The sequence below is a fragment of the Piliocolobus tephrosceles genome, chromosome 4 (genome assembly GCF_002776525.5).
Source record: "Piliocolobus tephrosceles isolate RC106 chromosome 4, ASM277652v3, whole genome shotgun sequence".
Lineage (NCBI taxonomy): Eukaryota > Metazoa > Chordata > Mammalia > Primates > Cercopithecidae > Piliocolobus > Piliocolobus tephrosceles.
In genome coordinates, this window is record NC_045437.1 from 16,160,255 (window position 1) to 16,185,877 (window position 25,623).

The 25,623-nt window shown below is 45.9% G+C and overlaps 1 protein-coding gene and 1 long non-coding RNA gene across 3 annotated transcripts in view; one reads left to right on the forward strand and one right to left on the reverse strand.

Annotated features, from left to right (window-relative positions):
• The window catches only part of RETREG1 (reticulophagy regulator 1), a 146,469-nt gene extending 131,366 nt beyond the window's left edge, over positions 1 to 15,103 (reverse strand). The window contains exon 1 of the mRNA XM_023218263.2: positions 14,675 to 15,103. Coding sequence (XP_023074031.2) covers positions 14,675 to 14,985 — 311 coding nt within the window. The 5' untranslated portion in view covers positions 14,986 to 15,103. The remainder of the gene's footprint in view (positions 1 to 14,674) is intronic.
• A 111-nt stretch (positions 15,104 to 15,214) lies between these two features.
• LOC111546786 overlaps positions 15,215 to 25,623 on the forward strand; it is a 62,225-nt gene continuing 51,816 nt past the window's right edge. For both annotated transcript variants that reach the window (XR_004228905.1, XR_002732920.3), the window contains exon 1: positions 15,215 to 16,065. This is a non-coding gene — a long non-coding RNA (uncharacterized LOC111546786). The remainder of the gene's footprint in view (positions 16,066 to 25,623) is intronic.

Genomic DNA, 25,623 nt, shown 5'->3' on the forward strand with positions numbered 1-25,623 from the left:
CAGTAAAGCTCTCCAGAAAAAAAAAAGAAAACAGGCTGGGCGTGGCGGCTCACGTCAGGAGGCGGAGGCCAGAGGATTGCTTGAGGCCGGGAGTTAGAGACCAGCCTGGTCAACACAGCAAGATCCCATCTCAACAAAAATTTTAAAAACGTAGCCAGGCATGGTAGTGTGTACCTGTGGTCCCAGCTACTCGGGAGGCTGATATGGGAGGATCGCTTAAGATATGATCTCCTCACTGCACTCCAGCCTGGGTGTCACAGCGAGACCCTGTCTCTAGAAACAAAATATAAAAAAAGAAGAGACAAAGAGGACGAATTTTCTTTTTCTTTTTCTTTTTTTTCATTTTTCTTTTTTTTGAGATGGAGTCTTGCTCTGTCTCCCAGGCTGGAGTGCAATGGCGTGATCTCGGCTCACTGCAAACCCCACCTCCCGGGTTCAAGTGATTCTCCTCTCTCAGCCTCCCAAGTAGCTGGGATGACAGGCATGCGCCACCACGCCTGCCTAATTTTTGTATTTTTAGTAGAGGCAGGGTTTCACCATGTTAGCCAGGCTGGTCTTGAATTCCTGACCTCAAGGGATCCACCCGCCTCAGCCTCCCAAAGTGCTGGGATTATAGGCATGACCCACCGTACCTGGCCAGGAAATTACTGTTAGAAGACTTTAAGAAAATTTTCCGAAACTGAAAGACATAAGTTTCCAGCTGAGACTGTTCATAAAACCAAGAACAATAAATGAAAAAAAGATCAACAGAGGCCTATCAGTGTGAAATATCAAATATCAATAATCAAGAGAAAACCCCAGAACCTTCCAGGGAGAAAAACCAGGAGAAAAACTAATCTCTATAAGAGATCAGGCATTGGCAGGCCTTTTGCCAGCTCAAGTGCAACACTGGAAGCAAGCGAGGAGACAAGGAGGCGATGCTTCCAATTTCTAAGAGCAGTTCTTCCCAACCCAGAACTCCAAATCAAGCCAGATGAGAAATCCACAGCAAGGGTGGGGTAAAGGCGTTTTCCGCATACAGGTTCTCAAAACATGTATTTCCTCTGTACTCTGTCAAAGCTAGAGAATGTGCTCTCCCCATACAGAGGAGTGCACCAAGGAAGGCTTCAGGAACAGAAACAAACAGAAATCAAGAACTCGGGACAAATGTGAAGAAAACCTTACACTCTCATGAATATTCTCAAGAAGAAGAAATGGGGACCTCCCCACTCAGGATGTTGACTTTGACCTGACCTCCTGTTTTAAGCGAGGGTCCAGTATCAGGGGCTCCATCAGAGGAGAGAAAGAAAACAACGATGATGGGTGTGTCCCAAGTGGACAGCAAGCCCAGTGGGGCATCAGGGGAGACCAGAACAGAAGGAAGGGAACTGAGAAGAACTAAGAGGCTGAGTTCCTGGGAACTCTGGGACTCTTCCCAATTCAGTGGGAACCGTGAGGCTGAGAATTCTAAGAGTAACGGCAAAACAACGTTGAACAAGAAAGGAAATGTAAACATGATACTCTGCTTAGCTTACATATGAACAATAGTACATAGTCATAATGCTTCAACCAAACTTGTGATACCATTACAAGGGAAGGGGGATGAGAAGAGTTTATGTGAATCGGGGTGCCAGGAGAGAATTAATGTCTTAGATTGCTGAATCAAAAACCAGCATTTTAAGAATTTTACTTAGAGGCTGGACGTGGTGGCTCACGCCTGTAATCCCAGCACTTTGGGAGGCCAAGGTGGATGAATCACCTGAGGTCGGGAGTTCGAGAACAGCCTGACCAACATGGAGAAACCTCGTTTCTACTAAAAAATACAAAATTATCCGGGTGTGGTGGCACATCCTGTAATCCCAGCTACTCAGGAGGCTGAGGCAGGAAAAGTGCTTGAACCCGGGAGGAGGAGGTTGCAGTGAGCTGAGATTGTGCCACTGCACTCCAGCCTAGGCAACAAAGAAAGAAACTCTGTCTCAAAAAAATAATAATAATAATAATAATAATTTTACTTAGAAAAGTCTATATCGAGCCAAGAGCATAATAAACAGCAGTCACTCCTAGAAACAGGTCTGGAAAGTCGGCTGAGATACGGTAAGAAATTGCTGCATTTTAATTAAAAACCCAGTGGAATTAATTGACATTAAAGATGTATGTGTGTGTGAGGGAGAGACTGATCTTCATACACAGTATTCTCTATATCATTTACTATATAGTATGTAATTGCAGCTTTAATTTTTTTCTTTGACCTAAGGGATACTTAACAGAGTTTTAACAAGGCTTTTAAGAATTAGAAAAACAAACACAGAGAAAAATTAACAGAATACCTTCAAGTTACACCAAATTCGCTGAAGAATATTTGCAGATCTGAAACTGAAATTAACAAGCAAGACCTAGATGGAGTCTAGGCTGGAGATAACCTCGCTGAAGAGGTGACAGGGGGCCTAATGACAGGGAAGGGACAGAGCAGGGAACAGAGATGCAGGGGGTCACAGTCCTGGTGGGAGAGGGGCTACCCACAGAGCACGCAGCTTTGCAGAGTGGACGAGAAGAGGCACAGGTAGACACATCCTGTGCTCCCTCCATAACAGCACTATGCCCCCCAGTCCCCCAGCCCAACCCCACCCTCGGAGTGGCAGTAGAACTCCTTCAGCACAACATGTTGGTACCCCAAACTCTGGATTCACCTGGGCTTGCATCCCACATCGCATACTTCACGTAGCACTCTACACCACAAAGCTGTGCAGTCCGCTAAGAACAGGCCAGAGCCCACATGACATCTTACCTGTAGGGAAAGTGCCACTCGCCCCCTGACTCCAGGTCAAAAGAGCACATACAAAAGGGAACTGAAATATGATGAGATTGGGCCACCTGACAACTCAGAGAAATACACACCCTGCTTTGGTAATCAATGCCTAAAATGGAAAACAAAGGTGGCAGGGTGGAATGCTCTAAAGGGATGAAGCCATGGTTGGTGCCAAAATTTTACTTGGAAAAATAAATTAACCTTTTTCTATAAAGCAAATGGAGATAGCAAGCTCTGTGAGTGAAAAGTGATGGTTTGATCTGAGAAAGAAATTAACTCTGTCTTCTAGAAGCAGAGGGAAGAAGTCATATTGAATTACGTTTTGATTGTACCCTGCAGTCTCCCTTGCAGTCTAGTTTATTGGGGCGGGGTGGGGAGCAGAAATCTGACAGGAATCCCCATTCTGCCAAATACCATTACCTTGGGACAAGTGACTTAAATCCCTTGAGCCCCAATATCCCCTCTGCCAAATGGGGCAATGATACCTTGCGGTGTGGTGTGATCATTAAATAAGGAAACTCCACCGAGTGCCTAGCAAAGCAGGAGCCCCATAAATGGTCACTGCTGTTATCAAGGATCACTGCAGGAATCCAGGAAATTCTGCAAGGCCACAGAAAGTGTGCCACAAAATTGTCAAAGGAAGGATGGCTCATTACACAATAGCCACAATGGTTTATCTAGAAACCTAGAAAGTCCATGTGGCCACAACTCAGGAGAGCTCCCTCTGTCATCTGAGTTCATCTTTCAGGTGAAAGGTCTGGTGACTGTCTGGGAAGAGATGGGAGGCCAGTCTCCCGTGGTGGCTCTTTCTCCCAATCTGGGATTACCATCAGGAGCGTGGAGATGGCCACACCTCACCCAACGTGTTTTCACTTAGGTGTTGCCTTCTTCATCCCTGAGAGAAAAATCTTTCCAAAAACTGCAATCAGCAGCAAACAAAGAGCACTACACTGAATCATCTGGCAAAACATTTGAAAATACTTCACAACTGCATGCTTCTAAAAGTACGTTCGAAATTGCACATGGATATCTTGGACTCATTTTATCTTTAGCAAATGGGAAATTTCTCGTAAGATATTTACTGTTAAACTAACATAGTATAGCGGTGACTACAATACTAAAATCAGTAGTACTCCATTAAAAAGGCACCTTGGAAAAAAATGGTCAATGAGGACAAAGATGAAGATACAGGAGCCTGATATAAAATGTCTGCACTGAAGAAATGGCCAAACATAAATTAAACAAAACAAAACAAAACAAGTGTAATCTAGCATTCTCCCCCAGTCATTTGTGCCTCCCCACTAAAGCTTACAGCCAGTCTCTGCAGGTGCCTTGTCCTGCCTTAACCTCCTCAACTGCAGTGGATTACAACCCTCCTTCAGAGAGAAATCAGAGAACACGTGTGAATCCCCGCCACTTGGACTACAAACGCAGGAAGAAGTGGGAGATGAGCACTGGACGTTGTCCGGATGGAGAGACTCTCCCGACTCATACTGAGGGTCTGTTCTGGGGACAGAGAATTAATCTCGGGTGTATACTCAAAAGGTATACCAATCTTTGCCCAGAAAAGGTGTCCTCCTCACCCAGCCCCTTCGGTCCTCCCCAGAGCTTCACGCTGTCACCTTCCCCCACCATATAATTGACCTTGCCTCTCCATTGTCCCCTTCCCCACAAATTCTAGTGTCCTTTGGAATACCCACCCAGGCATCTCCAGGCATCTAGAGAATGGAATAAGAATGGGAGGGAGTAGGATGTTAAGACTCTACAAAGGGAATGAAAATAGAAACACTGGTGAAATGTAGCTTCTGACATTCAAACTAAGGTATCTCATCAGGGTGAAGGCCAAGCATTACAGAGAGGGTGCTTAGTCCACTTGGGTTGCTGTAGCAAAAATATTATTAACTAGGTGGCCTATACATAACATTAACTCATGTCTTACAATTCTAGGGGCTGGGAAGTTCAAGATCAAGGCGCCGGCATTTTTGGCATCTGCTGAGGGCTCACTCTCTGCTTTGCAGATGGCACCTTCTTGCTGTGTCCTCACATGGTGGAAGAAGTGAACAAGCTACCTCTGACCCCTTTTATAAGGGCACTAATCCCACTCATGAGGACTCCCCGCTTCATGACCTAATAGCCTCCTAAAGGCTCTGCCCCTTAAAACTAAGGCACTGGGGAGAAGGTCTCAACATATGCAATTTAAGGGGACACAAATATTCAGACCATGGCAGAGAGAAAAGATTTCCTAAACTACTTGAATTCCTGTTGGCCAAGTCGGGAGCCAGCCTGAGAACGAAATCACAGAGAGGCCCAGAAATAGAGTGGATAGCCATGTCCTCCACTGAGCCACAATGCTGCAGTGAGGAGGTGGTGCCACGGAGAAAGGAAGAGTGTGGTCCCCTTCGGGTGTGACTGGAGACCACCAGGCCCCTATAGAAACTGCTACAGCTAAGGCCAGGAAGGAGCAACTACAAATCAAGTACTAGATGACATTCATGATCGCCACACAGGCTGCTCTAGAACAACCCTCTCCAGGGACTCCCCTCTGCTGCCACTCTCCTTCTCAAGGTGCTCTTCCTGGTCACCCACTGTGGTAATTCAATCTCCCCAACACTCTCCCCCAGCTTTCCCCAGGAAATTTCACACGTTCCCAAGGCTGCAATGACTAAACTCCAACACATAAAACTCCATACTTCAAACTCTACCTGCACTCTGAGCGTCAGTCTGTGTCTAACAGTGTAGTGATACGTGGGTGCCTGGTGAGCTCCAGGCACGTCTGATGCAACATCACCAAACCTGGGCAACCTCAGTCTGCCACAACTTCAGCCACCCTTACATTGGTTAAGGTCACTACCAGGCACTCCTCATCTAGCCCATAGCCTAAGTCATCTAGCCCATAGCCTTTCCCTCCCCCTACCCACCAAATCATTCTGTCCTCCTGCTTTTATCTTCAGAGTTACCCCAAATCCATCTCCTCTTCCCCACCCCCACTACCTTGGCTCAGCCTCTCTGCACCACCACGTGCTCCTGCAATGGTGTCCTAGCTGGTGCCTGGCCCCAGGCTCTTGCTCCCCTAATTCATCCAGAAGGGCTGGCAGAAAGCTGACAAGCAGCCTCTGGCACCGCTGTAGCATGAAGTTCCAAGCTGAACGACCACTGCCTCCCACTTGCTCACCCAGCCCCAGCCACAATGGCCTCCTTGCCGCCCTGCAAACACCCCAAGCCCACTCCCATCCCAGGGCTTTTGTGTGTGCCATACCCTCTGCCTGAAACACTCCCCTCCAGAGTGTTTGGATCATTCCCTGACTTGCTCTTCAGATGTCTGCTCAAGGACCTTTCCTGAAAGGCCAATGATGACCACTCAACAAAGTAATCACTTCTGTCCCTCTCTATCCCTTGTCCTTGCTAGTTTTCTTCATAACATCCAGCTCCTTCTGGCATTTTGTACATTTGCTTACTGTCTTTTTTCTACCACTTTCACCACTAGAATACCAGCTCTGGGAGAATAGGGATCTTATCTGTTTGTCCACTGTTAAATCCCTTGCACCGAGAACAGTGTCAGCATATAGCACACCCTCAAGAAATATTTGTTGCATATTTTGGCCAGGCATGGTGGCTCAGCTGGCCGAAACGGGCAGATCACCTGAGGTCAGGAGTTCAAGGTAATCCTAGCCAACATGGTAAAACCCTGTCTCTACTAAACATACAAAAATTAGCTGGGTGTGGTGGCAGGGGCCTGTAATCTCAGCTACTCGGGAGGCTGAGGCAGGAGAATTGCTTGAACCCAGGAGGCAGAGGTTGCAGTGAGCCAACATCACGCCATTGCACTCCAGCCTGGAAGACAGAGCAACACTCCGTCTCAATTTTAAAAAAAGAAAGAAAGAAAAAAAAAATACTTGTTGCGTATTTTAATGGAGGTCCTGAAAGAAAGGGAGGAATATGATGGTATTCATACTAAGGTAAGAGATGGGTATTGCTTATTTGATGTCATCCAAATTCCTTAGCATAGTGCAATAGTAACGTCTTCAAAACCTGGTCCCACCCTTTCAATCTGCAGCCTCACCTCTGGGTATTCCCCTTAGGAAGCACATAAACCTCCACTCCCCTCCACTCCACTCTCACTGTTTTTATTATTTATTTATTTTTATTTTTATTTTTTTGAGACAGAGTCTCACTTTGTCACCCAGGCTGGAGTGTGGTGGCGTGATCTCAACTCACTGCAACCTCTAACTCCTGGCTTCAAGGGATTCTCCTGCCTCAGCCTTCCAAGTAACTGGGATTACAGGCGCATGCCACCACGCCCGGCTAGTTTTTATATTTTTAATAGAGATGGAGTTGCACCATGTTGGCCAGGCTGGTCTTGAACTCCTAACCTCAGGTGATCTGCCCACCTCAGCCTCCCAAAGTGCTGAGATTACAATTGTGAGCCAACGTGCCCAGCCCACTCTCAGTCTTTAAATAGCCCCACCTTATTCATCATAGGAGAATATCCTCTAGTCCAGCTCATTTCACCAAACCTTTTTTTAACATCTACAGCGTTTCAGACCTCATGTGGATCCGGCAACCCAAGATTAATTCTCTGTCCCTAAAACAGACCCTCGGTGCGAGTCAGGAGAGTCTCTCCATCCGGACAACATCCAGTGCTCATGTCCCACTTCTTCCTGAGTTTGTCCTACGAGGAAATCCATCACCATTAACCTCACTTTTAAAAGTACACCTTTTCTTGTAGATTTATACAATAAATATCACGAGACTTTCATCAGCTATTCCAAACCTCCCCCATCCCCACTTTGTCCTGAACTGTAAAGCCCTGGAGACCGTGACATGCAGTTTAGAACTGTGACACAGTCTCTCAATCAATTCACCAAATCAGCTGTGTCTCCTAAACCAGTGCGTAGGCTAAGTTCAGGCACTGGGCTTCTGGTACACCCCCTGGGCCCAGGTATACCCCCTTGACCACACTGGGCAGGGAGCAGACACTCATTCACAGGTACCGACTACTCAGACAGAACACAGATAAGGCAAGGAACTTGGAGCCGGCTGGCTGACAGCCTAAAAAGATCCTTCTCATTCATGCAGAAGCAACCCTCTCCCAATATAATTTTGTTCACTCTGTGCTGAAATCATTAAGTGTAAAACTCTGTAATACTGAAAAAAGTAAGCCCTAATAGTCTCCTATTGTTCTTTAGAGAGACGGAGTAGAAAAATCATTGAATTTACAGAAAATGGACGCTGCTACATTATCCAGCTTCAGCCCTTATCTAAGACTGTGCTAACACAGCAGCTACTAGCTATGTGTGGCTATTTAAACTTACACTTAAATAAAAGTCAAATGGCATTCCGAGTCCCACTAGCCACATTTCACATGCTCAACAGCCACAAGAAGCTACCATAACAGGTGGTACAAAGGCAGACTAGGTCCATCACTGCAAACATTCTATTAAACAGAACAGGTCAACGTCATGTTTGGTGTTCAGTTAACTTCTCTGGACCTCTCGTTTCCTCCTGTGTAAAATGGGAACAACACATACCTCACCGGGTTCCTGCAAGGTTTAAATATGATGCTACATATATTTATAATAACTTTAGTCAAGTTTGACAAACTGTAACTATATATAACTATACATATAGCCATACTTTGACAAAGCACTAAATGATATATATTTACTTATTTTTAAGAGTCTAACAAGCAGCAATAGTAGCATCTGTAAAAGGGAGTTATTGTCAACTATAGTAAAGAAATTCTATCTCAGGCTCTGAGGCTAGAAGGACGCCATCCAGGAAGAAGGGAGAGAGTACACAGCAGTCAGGCCACCTCAGGAATGCTGCATTCCAGGCAGAATACAGATGCACTGAAGCCCGGCCAGAAGGATCTGCAAACCACACAGGACAGCGGTGAGTGGAGGCGCCCAGGATTTCTCAGTCGGGGAAGAGAAGACTCAGTGGGAACCAAGAAGAGAATGGATTTTGAAACAGACAAAGGGCGGTCCTGGGGAGGGGCCTACATCCTGGGCAGCTGCGAGACAATCAAGCAAAGGCCTTCATGTAAGGAAAACACCAGCGAGTGCCGCCCAGCAATGGAAATGCAGCCTTATGGAGAAGATAGCTCACAATTCCAGAACGTGCTCAAACACAGAGGTTCTCAAACTGGAACATGTATCAAATCACCTGGAGAGCTGGAGAAAACCCAGACGCTTTGGGCCCAGCTGCAGATTCCTGTTCAGTGAGTGTGGAGGAGGCCCGTGATTTTGCATCTCCAGGTGACACTCGTATGTGGATGCTGCTGGACCAGGACCTCACTTTGAGAGCCATGGCTCTATCGCAAGCTGGGGCACCCCATTCATGCTAGCAGAGAAGTGGTGCTTGATATCAAGCGGGAAGTTGAACCCTGCAACCTTCCAAAACAATTGGACAGACAGTGCTCCAAGAACTCTTGCGAGGTCCTGCTGGCATTCAGGACTGCCTGGTGCCCAGCCTGAGACGCCTGAAAAGTCAGAGTGCCCCAGGTCTCCTGCCAGGGGTGCCCCTGTGTGGTCACCTCAGGCAAATCACTTTCCTACAGCTTTACTATTTATACCAATAGAAGGTAATGCCATCGTCATGCAATGCCACAGGCACTAAGGAAAAAGACCTCTGCCTGGACTATTCTAAATGCCAGGGTCTCCAACCATGGGTTCAAAGCCAAATCACATCAGAGACGCTTTCTAGGCTGCAGAGGTAACATGCCCGAAAGAGGAGCTGCATCATAAGCCATTAAATTTCAATACGACGATCAGCAAGACTTAGGAGACAGACCTTTTACTCCATTCTGTGCCTATCCAAGGCAACCATCAGGATTTACCATATTCCTCACCAAACACAGACACTTCACACAAAGACCGCTACCTGATGCTTTCCAATAGCTTTATTCATAATAGTCAAACATGAAAACTACCTGAGAGAACATCAACTAGCAAATGGATAAACAAAGCGTGGTACATCATCAAAGTGATACACTACCCAGCAATACAAAGCAGCAGATCACTGATACACAGCGGAGATGAATCACAAAACGATGCTGAGTAAGCAAAGCCAGACACAAGAGACATCACACACTTTGGGAGACCGAGGCAGGCGGATCACCTGAGGTCAGGAGTTCGAGACCAGCCTGGCCAACATGGGGAAACCCCATCACCACTAAAAATACAAAAATTAGTCAGGCGTGGTGGTGGGCGCCTGTAGTCCCAGCTACTCAGGAGGCTGAGGCAGGAGAATCGCTAGAACCCAGGAGGTAGAGGTTGCAGTGAGCCGAGATCACACCACTGTACTCCAGTCTGGGCGACAGAGCGAGACTCCATCTCGCGGGGGAAAAGAAAAGACATTACCCTAAATAACACAATAACACAAAGCTTTAGGGAAGTCCAACCTAGTCAACAGTGACAAAAACAGATCAGTCCCCAGGGGTGGGTGCTGACAGAACAGGGATGCAAAGAAGCCTTTAAGGGTGATGAAATATTCTAGCTCTCGACTGCCAGTGCGGTTACACAGGCATATATAGCATATATAATACATATGACTGTATACTTACAGTATGTGCATTTTCTTGGTGGTAAACCACAAAAAGTTGATATTGTAAAAACCAACCAAAAAAACCCCCGACATTTTCTATTACATTGGGCTCATTCTATTTCAGGATGTGCTTACAAGTATAACATCAGTTGCTTCTGAGAGGAAACTGCATAGACAGGGACAGGCGTGGGAAGACATCAAAATGTTTACCCTTCTGTACATTTAAATATCTGAACTGTAAGGCTACGTTAGTTAATTTTTAAATAAATAAAATTTTAAATGAAGGAAAAAATTCTAAAAACATGCTCTTCATTGGTGAAATGAGTGAGATATTATTATCTGAGGCCCCTCATCACCACAAAACTATGTGACTGTTGCCCAATCTATTTCAGTTGTGGAAACCCTGCTTTTTGAGACAGGCACCCTCTGTGGCCTCTATTTTACCAAACTCCTCTGAGTTCTCAGTGAATATCGTATTTTAGCATTTTTTCATATTTTAGTATTTTTCATAAAATATATCATAGATAAGAACGCGTATGTGTGTATCTGCCTGTATGTATCTGATTCGAGAATGTCTTTTATTTTCTTTGTAGTTTTATCTCCTATGTGTGTATCCCTGACCAATCCTGTTCAGTTTCTGCACCATTTAAAATTTAATTGAGGCCGGGCGCGGTGGCTCAAGCCTGTAATCCCAGCACTTTGGGAGGCGGAGACGGGCAGATCACGAGGTCAGGAGATCGAGACCATCCTGGCTAACACGGTGAAACCCCATCTCTACTAAAAATACAAAAAACTAGCCGGGCGAGGTGGCGGGCGCCTGTAGTCCCAGCTGCACCGGAGGCTGAGGCAGGAGAATGGCGTAAACCCAGGAGGCGGAGTTTGCAGTGAGCTGAGATCAGGCCACTGCACTCCAGCCTGGGCAACAGAATGAGACTCCGTCTCAAAAAAAAAAAAAAAAAAAAAAACTTAATGGAATCATTCAGCATATATTATTTTGTGCATCTTTTGACCAAAATTACATTTGGAAAATTCATCCCTGTTGTGGCTAAAGCTGTATTTTCGTTGTTATATAGTATCACAATTTATAATAAATAAATGAACCACAACAAACTTATCCGTTAAATTATTTGTGGACACTTCTACAAAGTATTTTTTTGGTCCCTGTTGCCTATAGAAAAAACAAATCCAAACATACAACATAGCATCTGAGGCAACTACTGACCCCACAAACCACCTAGCCAACCTTATCTCTCACCACATTTTCTACCAACCCATGCTGCCATTGCATCTGTACACTGTGTGGTGGTTGAAATATTAGGTACACCTTCAAGATGCTACTGTGTTCATTGTATTCCTCAGTGTTAGAATGCTCTTGATCATGTACTAGATCTCCCAAATCATTCCTGTCCACTGAGGTCTGCTTCAAGCACGATCTTCTTATTAAGAACCCCCCAATCTCTTCCATCCACAATACCACTGCTCCCAAAAACCATATCAAAACGAATTATCCTTTCCCGAATCTTCCACCTCACTTAATTCATCCAACTTTGAGTTATACCCGTTGGTTACGGCTGTGTCATAATTTTTGCCCAAAATCTTGCAGATAATAGGCAGGTAATAAATGTTGAAGCTTTTGAGTCCAATTCAGACTCCTGAAACCCATTGCTAATGCCAGGTGCTAAATCATTCAAAAATATCTCTTTAAAAAGTTTATTTCTACAAAACTAAGATAACATCAATTAAAGTGAAAACAACATCCCATTGTTTAAGACAGATTTGGTTGGGTTCCTCATAGTTTTAAAATTGATTTTTTTTTCTCATAGAAAATACAGTGCTTTAGAGTTCCCAAGACACGGAAGGTCAGAGTACCATATCATTTAAGATCAGCTGAGAAGACATACATTATTTTAAAAAAAGTAATGTCCTTGAAAATCATTTTAACCCCCAGAGCAACAAAGAAAAGGGGAAAAAATCAAAACTTTAATGACATTAATAAATGGGTCATAAATTCCAGTGAATTATAATGCAAAAGCAACAAGTAATTCTGAATTTAAAGAACAGGACAGTCATTTTTGTCAAAGAAAATACAGGCATGGAACGCAGATGCCACAAACAGGAGATGAAATAAAACGGATAAGGAGAAGGCTGTATCTAGGTGGAATGGCTGGCCAATGTTTTTCTCTCCATCAGTCATAAATAAAACGGTTGGAAGAAAATACCCCTGAATACCACCAAATATGCCTTTCAATTATTTTATGTAAAAATATTATTTTCAATAGGTGTCATTAAAGAAAACATCCTAGAAAAAAAAGTTTGCAACTCATGTTACAGAAATTAGGCTACAGTCTTTAATATAAAAACAGCTCCTATAAATCAATAAGGAAAAGAACAATGGCCTACTTGAAAAAATAGGTTATTTATAAACAAAAATGTTGATAAAAGGTAACTATAGTGGTTATTAAACATAAGATAAAATGCTCAGAGAATTGCAAAATAAAAACATTTTGGGATAGTCTTTTTCACCTATCAGATTTATAGGATCAAAAAGTTTCATAAAATATTCTTGGCAAGGGTGTAGCAAAGTAGGCAGTCACACACATTGCTGCTGGGAGTATCAATTGTTAGAACCCTAAGGAACTGCATGCGATATGGTGATAGCCATCAAAATTACAAGCGCACATGCCATCTGACCCAGCAATTCCACTTCTGGGAAGTTCTCTAAAATACTTGCATACATGCAAAATTATGCATGTACAGGGTCATTAGCTATAACGCTGAAATAGCAAAAGCTTGGAAACATTACTGCCTCAGTAGGAGACAGGTTAAGTAATTTGAGACATCCTTACAATAGAATTCTGAAGCAGCTGAAAAAGAACAAGGAAGCAATCACTAAGAAATACTAGGAAAAGGGAGAGCTCATATGGTATTCCACAATTTGCATAGATTATGGTGTATTTGCTGAAATGTACACTATCTGGAAAGAGTCACAGGAAACTAGTAACATTGGTTGCCTCCGTGAGGTAATTGGGCGGCCAGGGACTGGGATGAGAAGATTTTCAAAATGCTTACCCTTTTGTACCTTTAAAACTTTTGAACTATGAGACTGTATTAGATTTTTAAAGAAATAAAATTTAAAATTAAGAAATAAAATGTTAAAAACATTGAAAACATTAGTGAGACACAGCCCTAAGACTATTAGACTATTGCCCAATCTAGCATAAGACAATCTGTCCTTCTTATTTGAGTGCTCGCATAACTCCATAATAAGACAGATTTAGAATAAACTCTAGAAACACAGGTAGCTAAGAGACCCAAAGTCAATCCACTTTCAGGGACCTCCGACAAGACAGAGCTCGTTTTAAGAGAAAACACCAGGACGAGTAGAGATCTGCAGGAAAATATTCACCTCGCTCAAGTTAACCTAGAAAATGACAGGCTGTCTATTTTGTGCAATTTATTTCTCAACTTTAAGATTGAAATCTGTCCTGTAACAAGGTATCTGTCACCGGAGCTGATTATTCTGCACCGTGTGGGTCATGTTTGTTATAAGGACACTTAGCAAACAAAGAAAGCTTTTCTCCGCCCTCAATAGCGTGGTAACGGATGACAGGACGCCACTTTCAACGAAGGAGACAGACACTTGCCTGGCCTTCCTGGTGAACAGCGCCTTTTGGAGAGACAAACCTGTTGCTCAAGAGCTGGGCATTCCCGTGTATTCTCCCTGTACTTCACCTAAAAACATGCCTGTTTTCCACACGGGGCACACCCGGGGGTGGGTGCTGGGCATACTCCACCTGCTTGTTTGCCTCCCGTTTTCTCATCAGGGAGTAAAGACAGTAAACCTAACCCTTCAGGGGAAGGAAAAACAAATCATTCAGGGCCCATCTCAGGTGACTGATGAATGCGGCACCGTTTTGAACGTGTACCTAATCTGGTCCAGATATGTCTGCTGGGGCCGCAAGAACCAAGACACGTTCAAGCACGTTTGCTCCGGCAAGCTTGGGCGAGCAGGTCAAGACCTGGGAGTTTTAGAAAGCAGGGGCGAAGTTTTCAAGTACGATGGGAACACCTGTAGGCGCAGGTGCCTGCGGGTCGGCCGACCCCCTCGCCTCTGAGGCTGGATCCGCACACGGAGGACGACAACTGCTCATAGGGACGTGCGTCCGGAGGAAAGTTGCGGTGAGCGTCTGCCTGTTCGAGACCGGTGGCCGAGAAAGTGGGGCAGTGCTGACAATTCTTCCTCCGCAGTGTCCCGCGGGCTCCCCCTGCACTGGGTCCCCGGGGCCCCGGGCGCCCCAAGGTCACCTGCCCTCCGGAGCGCCCCCACCTTGCCCAAGCTCTCACCAGAACAGCAGGTTGGCAGCGACGAAGCCGAGCAGGCTCCGCAGCGGCCTCTTCCAGCTCAGCAGCTCGTCGGCGCGGCAGCCCAGCCACAGCACCGGCTCCCCGAGCAGCCAGGTTACCGCGGCAGCTGCCCGGCCCGCGGCCTCCTCCACCTGCAGCCCCTCGCCCTCCGCCGCCCCAACCTCCGGCGCTTCCTCCTGCTGCTGCTGCCGCTCTCCTGGGGGTGTCTGGGGCGGCGGCGGCGCCTGCTCCTCGGCTGCGGGAGCTGGGCATCCCTCCGCGGCGTGCTCCGGAGGCGCCGGGCTCGCCATCTTCAGCTGGGCTTCCAGGCGGGGACGGGGCCGGGCGCGCGCGCGGGCGCGCCTGGGTGTGGGCGCCGAGGGCGGGGCGGCGGCGGCAGGTCCCGGAGCCGGGCGCGCACCGCGGGGCGCAGGCGGCTGGGGGCCTTGTGACGTCACAGGCCGCGAGGGGGCGCCGCCCGGGGAAGTGGGTGCGGCCGAGATCGCGCAGGGGCGGGGCCGGGCGCCGGGGCTGGGCGGCGTCCCCGGGGGGCTCCGGGCTCCTCTAGGGCCTCGCCGGGGACACGAGGAAAACGACCTTCTTTTCCCTTGCAGCGGCGGGGGAGGGCGAAGTGGAGGACCGCTGCTCGGTTCCGTATCCAAAGGGACCCAAGGCTACAGGCAAAATAGATTGGACATTTTCACTTTCTCAAGCCAGGGCCACCGGTCTCCCAACCAGCAGCCACTGAGGGTGGTATCGGGGCGCCCCTTCCCCTGGCGGCGTATTTCAGCCCCCAGAAACATCCCTCACCTCGGCCATCCCCAGCGCCTTTGCAGGGACAACAGCACAACCATAGCAGAGGTCTTGGACACCCTGGGAATAATGTGCTGGTGTAAATGCTGGATTGAGAAATGAAAAAGCATTTGGGATCAATTTGGGGCCCTCTCGTTTGACACGGGAGGAAACACCAGGCCGCAGCGTTGGGGGAAGCTGCTTCCTTTCTCTTCTTTCTCTTTCTCTCTCAGGTGCTTCCTTTCTCTCTTTCTGTCTCTCTCTCTCCCTCCTTGTGGCTAGGTGATCTGGCTCAGACTCTCTCTCGCTCTTTCTCTCTCTCAGGTGCTTCCTTTCTCTCTCTCTTCTCTCTCTGTCTGTCTCTCTTCCTCCTTGTGGTTAGGTGATCTGGCTCAAGTGCACGTTGGTCCGCGCCTGCGGGGAGCTGAAAAGCAAAAGACTGGACCTTTGCAAGTGTCAAGCAAGGTTTGACCTGCTTTGAAGACAGTGATTTCAGAGCCACTCCGGTCTCTGCGTCACAAGCAAGCATCATGGCAGTGGTGGGGCGGCAGGTGATCCTGAGACCGCCTATGCCATTTCTCTGGCTCCGGTGCTTCTGGGTGAGTGTGGGGAAAGAGGAAAAGAGTTAATGGTTTATGCTTTTCACCATTTGCATTTTTAAATTTTTGTTTTCTTTATTCTTCCTGGTCTTACTTTTACTCTAGAATGACAGGTCCTTCCCCTTCATCCTAAGGGTTCTATCTGCGGATGAATCAGAGCATCTCATATCCCTTTACTGGCAACCAGCCTGCCTGCACAGGGTGGAAGGGAGGGCAATTAAATTCCCTGCATCAAGAGAGCCTCTGGGGGAATGTTCTGTAACACTCCTCTGGGTGGCCATTGTAAACCTCTGTGTATACACATGTGGAATCCATTGAGCTGTACATTCACTGCAGGTGTCTGTACTTTACTGTATGTTGTACTTCAAAGGGGGTATATTCCCAGAGTCCATGCAAAGGTTTACTGAGCACCTACCGAGTACACAAAGCATTGCTAAGCTCTGTGGATGCAGCTTCTGCCCACAGGAAGCTCCCAGTCTGATGAGGACCTAATTCCAGTTGTGGTATCTGCCACATCAAAGAAGCAATCGCTAAGTGCTAAGAGATCCCTTAAACTGTGCATCCAAAATTAGGGGAGGAGTGGAGAGATCAGGTTTCAAGAGGGTTTTGTAATAAATGACCTCTGCCCTAAATTGTAGGGCCCCCATTAGTGTGGGGATTGGGGACAGGGGCAGTAACTGCTGTTGGGAATTCAACAGGAGAGGAGGCATGGGGTTGCAGGTGGAGACGCACAGTTCCTTAAGTAACTCACCAAAGGGAATAGTGGATCTTGAATGGTCCCTAGTAACAGGAGGCTTGGTTTTTAACTAAAGGTGATAGAGAACATCTGGCATTTCCGACTCCCCTTCTTAGGAGTATCCTGATAACCCGATGGAAAGTGGCCTGGGTGGTAAGGAAAAAGCAACGTGGAAACAATTCAGGTTTCATCCATATAAGAAAGACAGTTTTTTCCCAGGTGTGGGTCCTCCCTCTTGGCAGTAGCGGAGAAGTTTCTGAAAGATAAATGATGCTTTTATTGTGTCATTTGGCCTTTGTTTGGCGCTTGATACAGCCCAGGGTTTGCTATTCTAAAATCTGTCACTAGACAGATGTGTGCCGCAGCCAGTGTGGACAACATGGGGCAGGAGAGAGGAAGAACCAGGCGTCCCCATGCCCCAGACCAGTGCTGATGTGCTACCAGAAACAGGTTTGCAAGATTCATCACCTTCCTCCTGCTTCCCCTGAATTCTAATTGTTGTTGCGAGGATCTGTTGAAGTGGTAAAAGCTGCTGGCAACCAAGACACATAAAAGCTAAACTCCAGTTGCTGTGTGTAGTTTCCAACACTTATTATCTCTGTTTAATAATAAACCTCCCACCCCACAGTTACGTGTTGTAAAGTCTATCCTTTCTCTCTCTCAAAATTACTATGGAGAAAATGCTATGCAAATAGTTTTGCATAGAAGGCTGGGCTAATTAACCTGTCCTTTTCACCTGTGACCTCTAATAGTTAGAAACAAACTGTATGACACAAGTAGACACTGGAATAGACATACAAATGGTGCTGCTGGGTGGGATTTTGTTGTTGTTGTTTGTCTAATGATATTTGTGATGCTTGAGTAATTTATTCAGGGCTAAGATTACAGAAACATAATGCTAACAATGGTTGAAATCAACCTTGTCCTCTAGTTTTAAGAACACGCCACATTCTTGAACTCCTGCAGGTAACCTTACTAAGATTCTCTTCTGAATTTTTATTGCTGTATATTAGGAACAGAGTGATTAACACTAGTGAGCTAGATGATTTGACAATCTATATCTGAGAAAAGGAAACTGGAAATGCATCTGAGGAAAAAAAAAAGTCCATAGGCGCTGAATCTGAGACAGTTTAGAAAATGAGACAGCTCCAGTAAAGAAAGTCCAAATACACATAAGAACTCTCCAACAGAGGCCACTCACCTTTCTCATGTAAGAGTATGTGGAAAGCTTGTAATAGGAGAGAAAAATAATGAATAATTAATTCCCACTTCAGGAAGTCTCCAAGGGCAAAATCAAGTTAAGACTTAAAACGATGGGGAAATGCCCCCCAGGCATAATATTTTGGGGAAATTTCTTTTCTCTAAAATATTATATATTAGAACCTTACAGTAGCTCCATGATTCCTTAAACAAAAGGAGGCTCCTTGAAATGGTTTGGCTGTGTCCCCACGCACAGCTCACCTTGAATTGTAATAATCCCCACCTGTCCAGGGTGGGACCAGGTGGAGATAATTGAATCATGGGTGCCGTTTCCCCTGTGCTGTTCTCGTGATACTGAGTTCTCGCAAGATGTGGTGGTTTTATAAGGGGCTTCTCCCTTCACTCAGCCCTCAGTCTCGCTCCTGCCACCCTGTGAGGAGACTCCTTCCACCATGATTGTAAGTTTCCTGAGACCTTCCCAGCCATGCGGAACTGTGAGTCAATTAAGCCTCCTTTCTTTATAAATTACTCACTCTCAAGTGTTTCTTCATAGCAGCGTGAGAATGAACTAAGACTATACTTGTGTACATGTTGTATTGTTTATTAGCCTGCAGATGGCATTTTTTGGTGTCGATAATTTTATGAAACCGTTTCTACCCTCCTCTCCTTGCTATATCCTCTGTTCCTTGTTCCTAAATTTCCGTAATTTTCTTGTCACTAAGAAAACCTGGATAGTTCACTCTAAGCACGGATAAGTAAGAGTATCACACAGCATCAGCAGCAACAGAGCAGTTGGAAAGGAAGGAAGTTCATCTCCCAGGTCTCTAACCCGACTTCCAAGGCCCAGCCCAGTGCCTGGTTCACAGAAGGAATTCACTGTTTCTACTTATGTTGAATGTCTGTTGTGCATATACAAACTGAAATATTCAAACTAGAATAGTCTGTGTTTGACGAGCATTCTGTAAGGGATGTGCTTACCAGAAAGATAGTGGCCAAGATGTTGGCCACCCAGATATCAGTTGGGGTACTGCTTCCTATTCCCTAAAAGGGTTTTTTTTTAAGGCTTCAAAATGGTTACTTGAAAAGAACTAAGGTCTCATGACAACAAGTATATCCCCCAAGGAGGCCTACCTGTCTATCCCCAGGTACACACACAAACACACGCACGCCTGTGATCCACAGGGGAGACTGCAGGGCATTAACTTCCAACCCCTTCCCTACAGGAATCTGAACCAGCAGACAAAGTACTGCCGGCTCCTTGCTGCAGCCTCTTCCCCAACCCCCTTTGATGGTCCTGGTTCTGCATCATTGTACTTGCATATCATTCACTCATTATTTCTTCAGTGCTTCATTCACGAGTCATCAGACAGTCCTGAAAGGCTGACTGTGGGCTTCTGGTAAGATGAAAAGGACTGTTTATTTCTCTCATGGTGCTTAGGGCATAGACAATGGATAAAGACCCTGAAGAAGGTGCTGGGCAAAGGGAATGGGGAAGTATGATGTGCACAGTCTGGAAGCAGGAGAGGAGCCAGCATAGCCCTCAGTGGAAACCTGGAGGAGATCTAAGCTGGAGGATGGCGTGGGAGGAGCAGGAGGCTACTCACAGTGGGGCTCCTCCTGTATGATGCTAAAAGCTTCTGCTTTGTCCTCAGAGCAACAGGGAGCCATGGGTGGGCTTGCAGCAGGAGACAGAGGGGCTAGTCTGTGTTTCAGAAAGATATCTCCAGACCTTGGAGGACATAAAGCCTGGCAGAGGGAAGGCACTGTCACTTTTCCCTTGTCATTCTCTAGAATGAGGGAGGAGGAGGAACCAGTTTGGAAGGGAGGCTGACAAGTTTCATTTTTGAAAATGGATCTGCATTTGGATATCTCTGGAGATTCCAGTAAGGTTATTGAGTACAGGGTCTGCAGCTCAGAGACCAGAAGGCATCCTGAACAAGACAGATCCAGGCAGAGAGAATGGCTTGTAGGAGAACTTGGCAGAGGGCATGACCAAGAAGAGTTCAGAGGCACTGGCCAGTTCCGTGCGACTGCATGGGGGCATGGTATGTGATAAGACTTCTGAATAAATAGATCAAATAAAAGAAAGTTTTAAGTATCAGTAACAGAATTTTAGAAAAAACTCCTGTGAGCAGTAGAGAATTCCTGGAGTTTGTAGGTTTCTGTGTTGTTGATTTTTACCAAGGAAGTGATAGAATCAAAGCAGCAGTGTCCTGAGGTCCCGGGAACTCCAGCCTGACTTTCATCCTCAAAGCAAAACTGTGTTGTGATTCTCTCTAAATCCAGGTCTGCAAATCAGGCCTCCAGTCTCAAGGGGGTATCTTCCATGCTAAAAATAGATGAGTGGAATGCAATGGAATAGCTATGAAAGTGACATCGCACAACCCTTCCAAGTGTATATTTGGCTTGTCACCTGTTACTAATTTTAGTTCATTAGAAATCAGGCACAAAATGTGGCGACGCTTGAGGCTATGAAAATGGCTGCAGGCCCTGCAGTCAGACCATGTCACATGTGCCCTCTTCAGTTATGCATACATGCTGCAGTTGGGTGCTTGCTGCACAGCCCGTGGTGTTCCTGGGGACCCACTAGCACTGTGAAACCCCAGTGTCTTCTGACCCATCCAAGAAATATGGCTCTACTTATTATAGTTCACAGTTCAGTATATTTGCTTGTAGGTTAATTCAATGAAAATGGATGCTCTGTCTACCTCTTGCTAAATAAAAATGAGAGGACGATGGCCAGGTGCTGTGGCTCTCTTCTAAAATCTCATCACTTTGGGAGGTGGGCAGATCGCTTGAGCCCAGGAGTTGGAGACCAGACTGTAGCATGATGAAACCCCATCTCTACAAAAAAAAAAATATGCACCCATAGTCCCAGCTACTCAGGAGGCTGAGGTAGGAGGATTGCTTGAGCCAGGGAGGTCGAGGCTGAATGAGCCGTGATCGCGCCAGAGCACTCCAGCCTGGGCGACAGAGCAAGACCCTGTCTCAAAAAAATATATATATATATATATATATATATATGAGGCCATTGTTTGTTGCTGTTGTCGTGAGTGCAGGAGTGAGAAGGGTGGAAAGAGTAGAACAAGGGGTTTGATCTGTACTGACTGCTAACAATCAATTGAGGTAACTCACTACCTTCAGACTAGTCAGGAGGCTATTGTTTTGGACTAAGCTACTGCACTAGGCCCCAACAGACCAGACCAAAAATCAGAATGAAGTCACTCATGCTGACGTTCCACATTGCCAAGCCAAACCTGAGTTGTTAACCGACCTCCAGAGCAATCCAGAACAATCCGGAGACAGAGAAAGCCAAATTTCCCAAGCAGGCCAGTTTCAATCTGCATGGTAACAAAGTTCCTCTACTCTCTCCCTTCCAAGGGAAAGTGACCTGATGTTAACCAATCAGTTATTTCTCTACTGTTCTGTTCCCCATTTCCACCTTGCAAGGAAAGTAACTTTGAAATGACCAATCGGCTTTTTGGTCTTTATACCCTGCTTTCTTCAGCCCTTCTCTGTATGAAACCACCCTCCTCTACTCAACCCATTGGAACACTTGTTCTATTTCATCAAATGAAGTTTGCTGGATTCTGGAATTGCAAATGAAGTCAAGTAAGATCTTAAAACTAAACCTGTGATAAGGTTGTCCTTTGACACTCTGAACTATTTTTACTCCCAATACTTCTGGCACCAAATATGTGGGTTTTTCCATACCAATAACCAGTTCTCTAATTGTCTGTACACCAGCTGCTGGGTATCAAACAATTCACTTCTGACACTACCTGGTCTAACCCAGCAGATCCCTTGGGTTAAGGGATCAGCCCCTTAAGACTACCCCCATTTCAAATGCTAACCACAAGTCCTGGACATCCCATACTTATAAATCAGAGGTTTCCATGACTGAGCTTGATTGATTGATAGACACACACACACACACACACACACGCAGTGTCACTGTCACCCAGGCAGGAATGCAGTAGCATGATCATGGCTCACTACAGCTACAACCTCCCAGGTTCAAGTGATCCTCCCATCTCAGCCTCCAGAGTAGCTGGGATCACAGGTGTGTTCCACCACACCTGGCTAAACTTTTATTTCTTCTAGAGACAGTGTCTCCCTGTGTTGCCCAGGCTGGTGTTAGACTTCTGGACTCCAGCAGTCCTTCCACCTCAGCCTCCCAAAGTGCCTCTGAGATTGTAGGCATGAGCCACCGCTCCTGGCTCAAGTTCAATAATTTGCTAGAACAGCTCACAGAACTCAGGGAAAACAGTTAACTTACTGTTGCTAGTTTATTTTAAAGGAAATTATAAAGAATATGAGTGAACATGCAGATGAAGAAGTACATAGGGCAGGCAAGGTCCAGAAGGGTTCTGAACATAGGCACTTCAGCCCCATTGGGGAGTTGGAGTGTGCCACCCTCCTGGCACGTGGACGTGTTTGCTCACTCTCCCAAAAGCTGCTTGGACCCCTTCATGTAGGAGTTTTTATGGAGGTTCCATTATATGGGTATAATTGATTAAATCTGTGACTGTTGGTGATTTTCAAAACCTCCAGCCCCTCTCCTTTCCCCAGGGGGCCTAAGGGTGGGGCCAGATGTTCCAACCCTATAATCACAAGGTCAGTTCCTCTGGCCACCAGCCCCCATCATGAAACCATCTAGGGACCAAGGAAGAATCATCTCATAAGTATAAACTCAAGCATGGTTAAAAGGGACTTATGAAAAATAAATGATGTTCTTCTCATTTCTATCACTCAGGAAATTCCGAGGGTTTTCAAAGCTCTGTGCTAGGAACCAGGGAGGATGACCAAATAAGTATTTCTTCTTATATCACAATATCACACTTCCCAATTTTCACCCTCTCTCCTGCCCCTCCTTTGCCCTAAACCAAGTACTTTGGTGTCACAAGCAGAACTATGCCATAAAAGGCCCGTGGGGGCTTGCTCTGGGTTGTTTGCCTGGACAAGGTCCTGGATGGGACTGAAGGCCTTTCTTCTTTCTCCGGGGAGAAGAGATGCACTTAAACCCAGGGCCCCACAGGCTCATTGGGTCTCCTTGCAAAACCAAATTCCTGTGAGCCCTCAGATACTCCAAATACTGGGCAGCTGGATTTCCCAGACACCGACTGCAATCTGAGGACATCTAATGTACCTGTAGACTGTTCTCCCACTGAGAAGGTGGTTCTTGCTCTTGTCCATTAAAGAAGAGAGGTGGCAGAGAGTTGGAGGAGAGGGCCTCCTTCCCTGGCATGTCCACCCAGGGGTCTCCAAGAACATCCCGGCTGTGGCCCACACCTCTCTGTGTGGTTAAGAGGAGTATCGGATGCCTCCTCTTTCCAACCTTGGCTTATAAGTTTCCCCCAAGAAAGTCTGTTCCTTCACCCATACCATGTGGGCTGTTTGACTCCTCACAGCTCCTTCTGGGAAGGATGGGAGAAAATCAGAGATTCTCCTTGTACAAGAGGTGGCATTTGCCACTGCTCTGTGAACTACAGTAACCCAAAGTCCCCCAAACAAGAAATGGTGGAGCAGTTTTGATTCTGATCTCTCCTTCATTCTCTCATCTGCAGTAAGCAACCGTTTATCAAATTTGCCCAAGACAGTGCTGGTTGATGCCCACCTTCTGACATGGTTATTAATAGTGCTTCACTTTCTTTCTCAGAGGTGTCTGGGTTTGGATGAGAAATTATATGGGCTCCCCATTCATCTCCAACCTGTCAACAGCTGCTGAGAACTCCTCTTCTGAAGTGTTCTCACCTCACCTAGCCCTTTTTTCTCCAGTCTCAGGGCTGCCATCTGTGTTCAAGTTTCAGTGCCTGTTGCCCATCTAAACTGCATCAGCCTCATATCTCCTCTTCCAATCCTCCCTTTAAAACAGTGCTTTCAACCTGTAGCATCCCCCCCCAAGCGCTTACAATGATGCCCGGTCTCCTAGAACTGCTAGACCTGAAGAAATTGCCAGCCGCCTTCTAAAACTGGTTCATCCAGCCAGTCTTTTTCTAAAAGCCGCATTTCTCACTGCTCCCAAATGTGAACACTCGGCTGTTGTCAGGCTAGCTCATCTCTGAGTTCATACTCCAAGCAAACTGTCATGTCCACACTGTTGCTCATGCTGTACTATCTTTCCTTGTCTTTTCAACTTCCTGGAAGCCCAGATCTATCTACAGTTCAGCTTGCTCTTGTTGTGTGAACCCATAATCAAGTGGAAAAAGCCTGGGTTTCTTAGTCATGAGGATCTGAATTTGACCCTAGATCTATCACTGCCCACTGTATTTCACTGATTATAAGACATATACATATTTTTTTCACTTTTAATGTACCTGGAAATGGATTGTACTTTAGAATCTTGAGCATCTTAGATTCAACAAAGCATAGTAGCCTGTGACTTTGTGTTATGTGACACACTCTGTGAGTCTTGGTGACCTCGTCTTTAAAACAATTAACATTTTACCGTGGACACTGTTGTGGGAATCACTTGGAAGAACCGCAGTTGAGGCCCAGTGGGAGAAAATCTCCATGAGAATCTAGATCCTGAACCAAGACATTTTATGATGTTTTTCTTCTGAGAAGACCTGGGCCGCATGGAAAAACTGTTGCAACCGATACCAAAGTTTGTGTCATCACATTTCAGAACAATTCTCTGCAGTGTACAAAGCCAGAAAGAGAAATCAGTCCCATTCATGGGTGGTTTAACCACAGCTCTACAGAGAACTCTGTTCAGAGGAAATAGCTAAAGGGGCCATTTCTCCAGGGGTCATGAGCCAAGTGGCTTTCTGATGGAAAACTGTCGTTTGATAGACAAAGCTACAAAAGCAGTTTTGTCGTTAATTCTTCAGTAAAAAATCTTCAAAAGCTGATTTTATGTTAAAAGTACACAGGTAGGTTTCTGAAGAATTGGGTCACAGGTGCATGTTTTAGTAGCATCCAATTGGACAATTTCCATCTTTCTGTATAAAAGTCTGCCCACTCCAAGAAGGCACTAGCAGCCAGATGCCTGAGGTACAGTCAAGCTGACTGGCAAGGGAATCTTTCCTTCTACCTCCTTGTGCCGCTCCAGTGGCTGACAGTCCCACCTCCAAACTCAGACCATTGAGGATTGTGTTTACCTCTTGCTTTTAATGTGGGTTTTCAGTGAGGGGATCTAGAACATAAGATGGGGGAGGGAGGGCAGGTGGAGAACCCTGTAGTGTAGGATTTGAATTGGAGCTATCAGTAAGTGGGAGATCATGATCTGATACTCTAGCTGTGTCCCTGAGAAAGCTTAGAATCAATAATACCCTATAGCATAAGCTCATGTAGGAACCAGGTTTTGGTTTCTGAATACTATTGCCTGCCAAAAAGAACCAGAGCTCCTTAGAGAATTGGCAAATACTAGGTCAGAGTTAGGAACATCTTGTGTATCAGAAAGCAAAGATGTGTCCACAGACCATTTAAAAGTCCATGTCAAAAAAATACAGAAGTCAGCTTGGAAAGGATCCCACTGATCAAATCTGAGAAACTTTGAGGATCAAAAAAAATAATCCTGGGAAGTGACTGTAATGCATTGTATTTTTAACATTTCACGACTCTATAGTGATTCTCAAAAGACAGAAAGGACCAGCCTGGGCAACATGGCAAAACCCTAT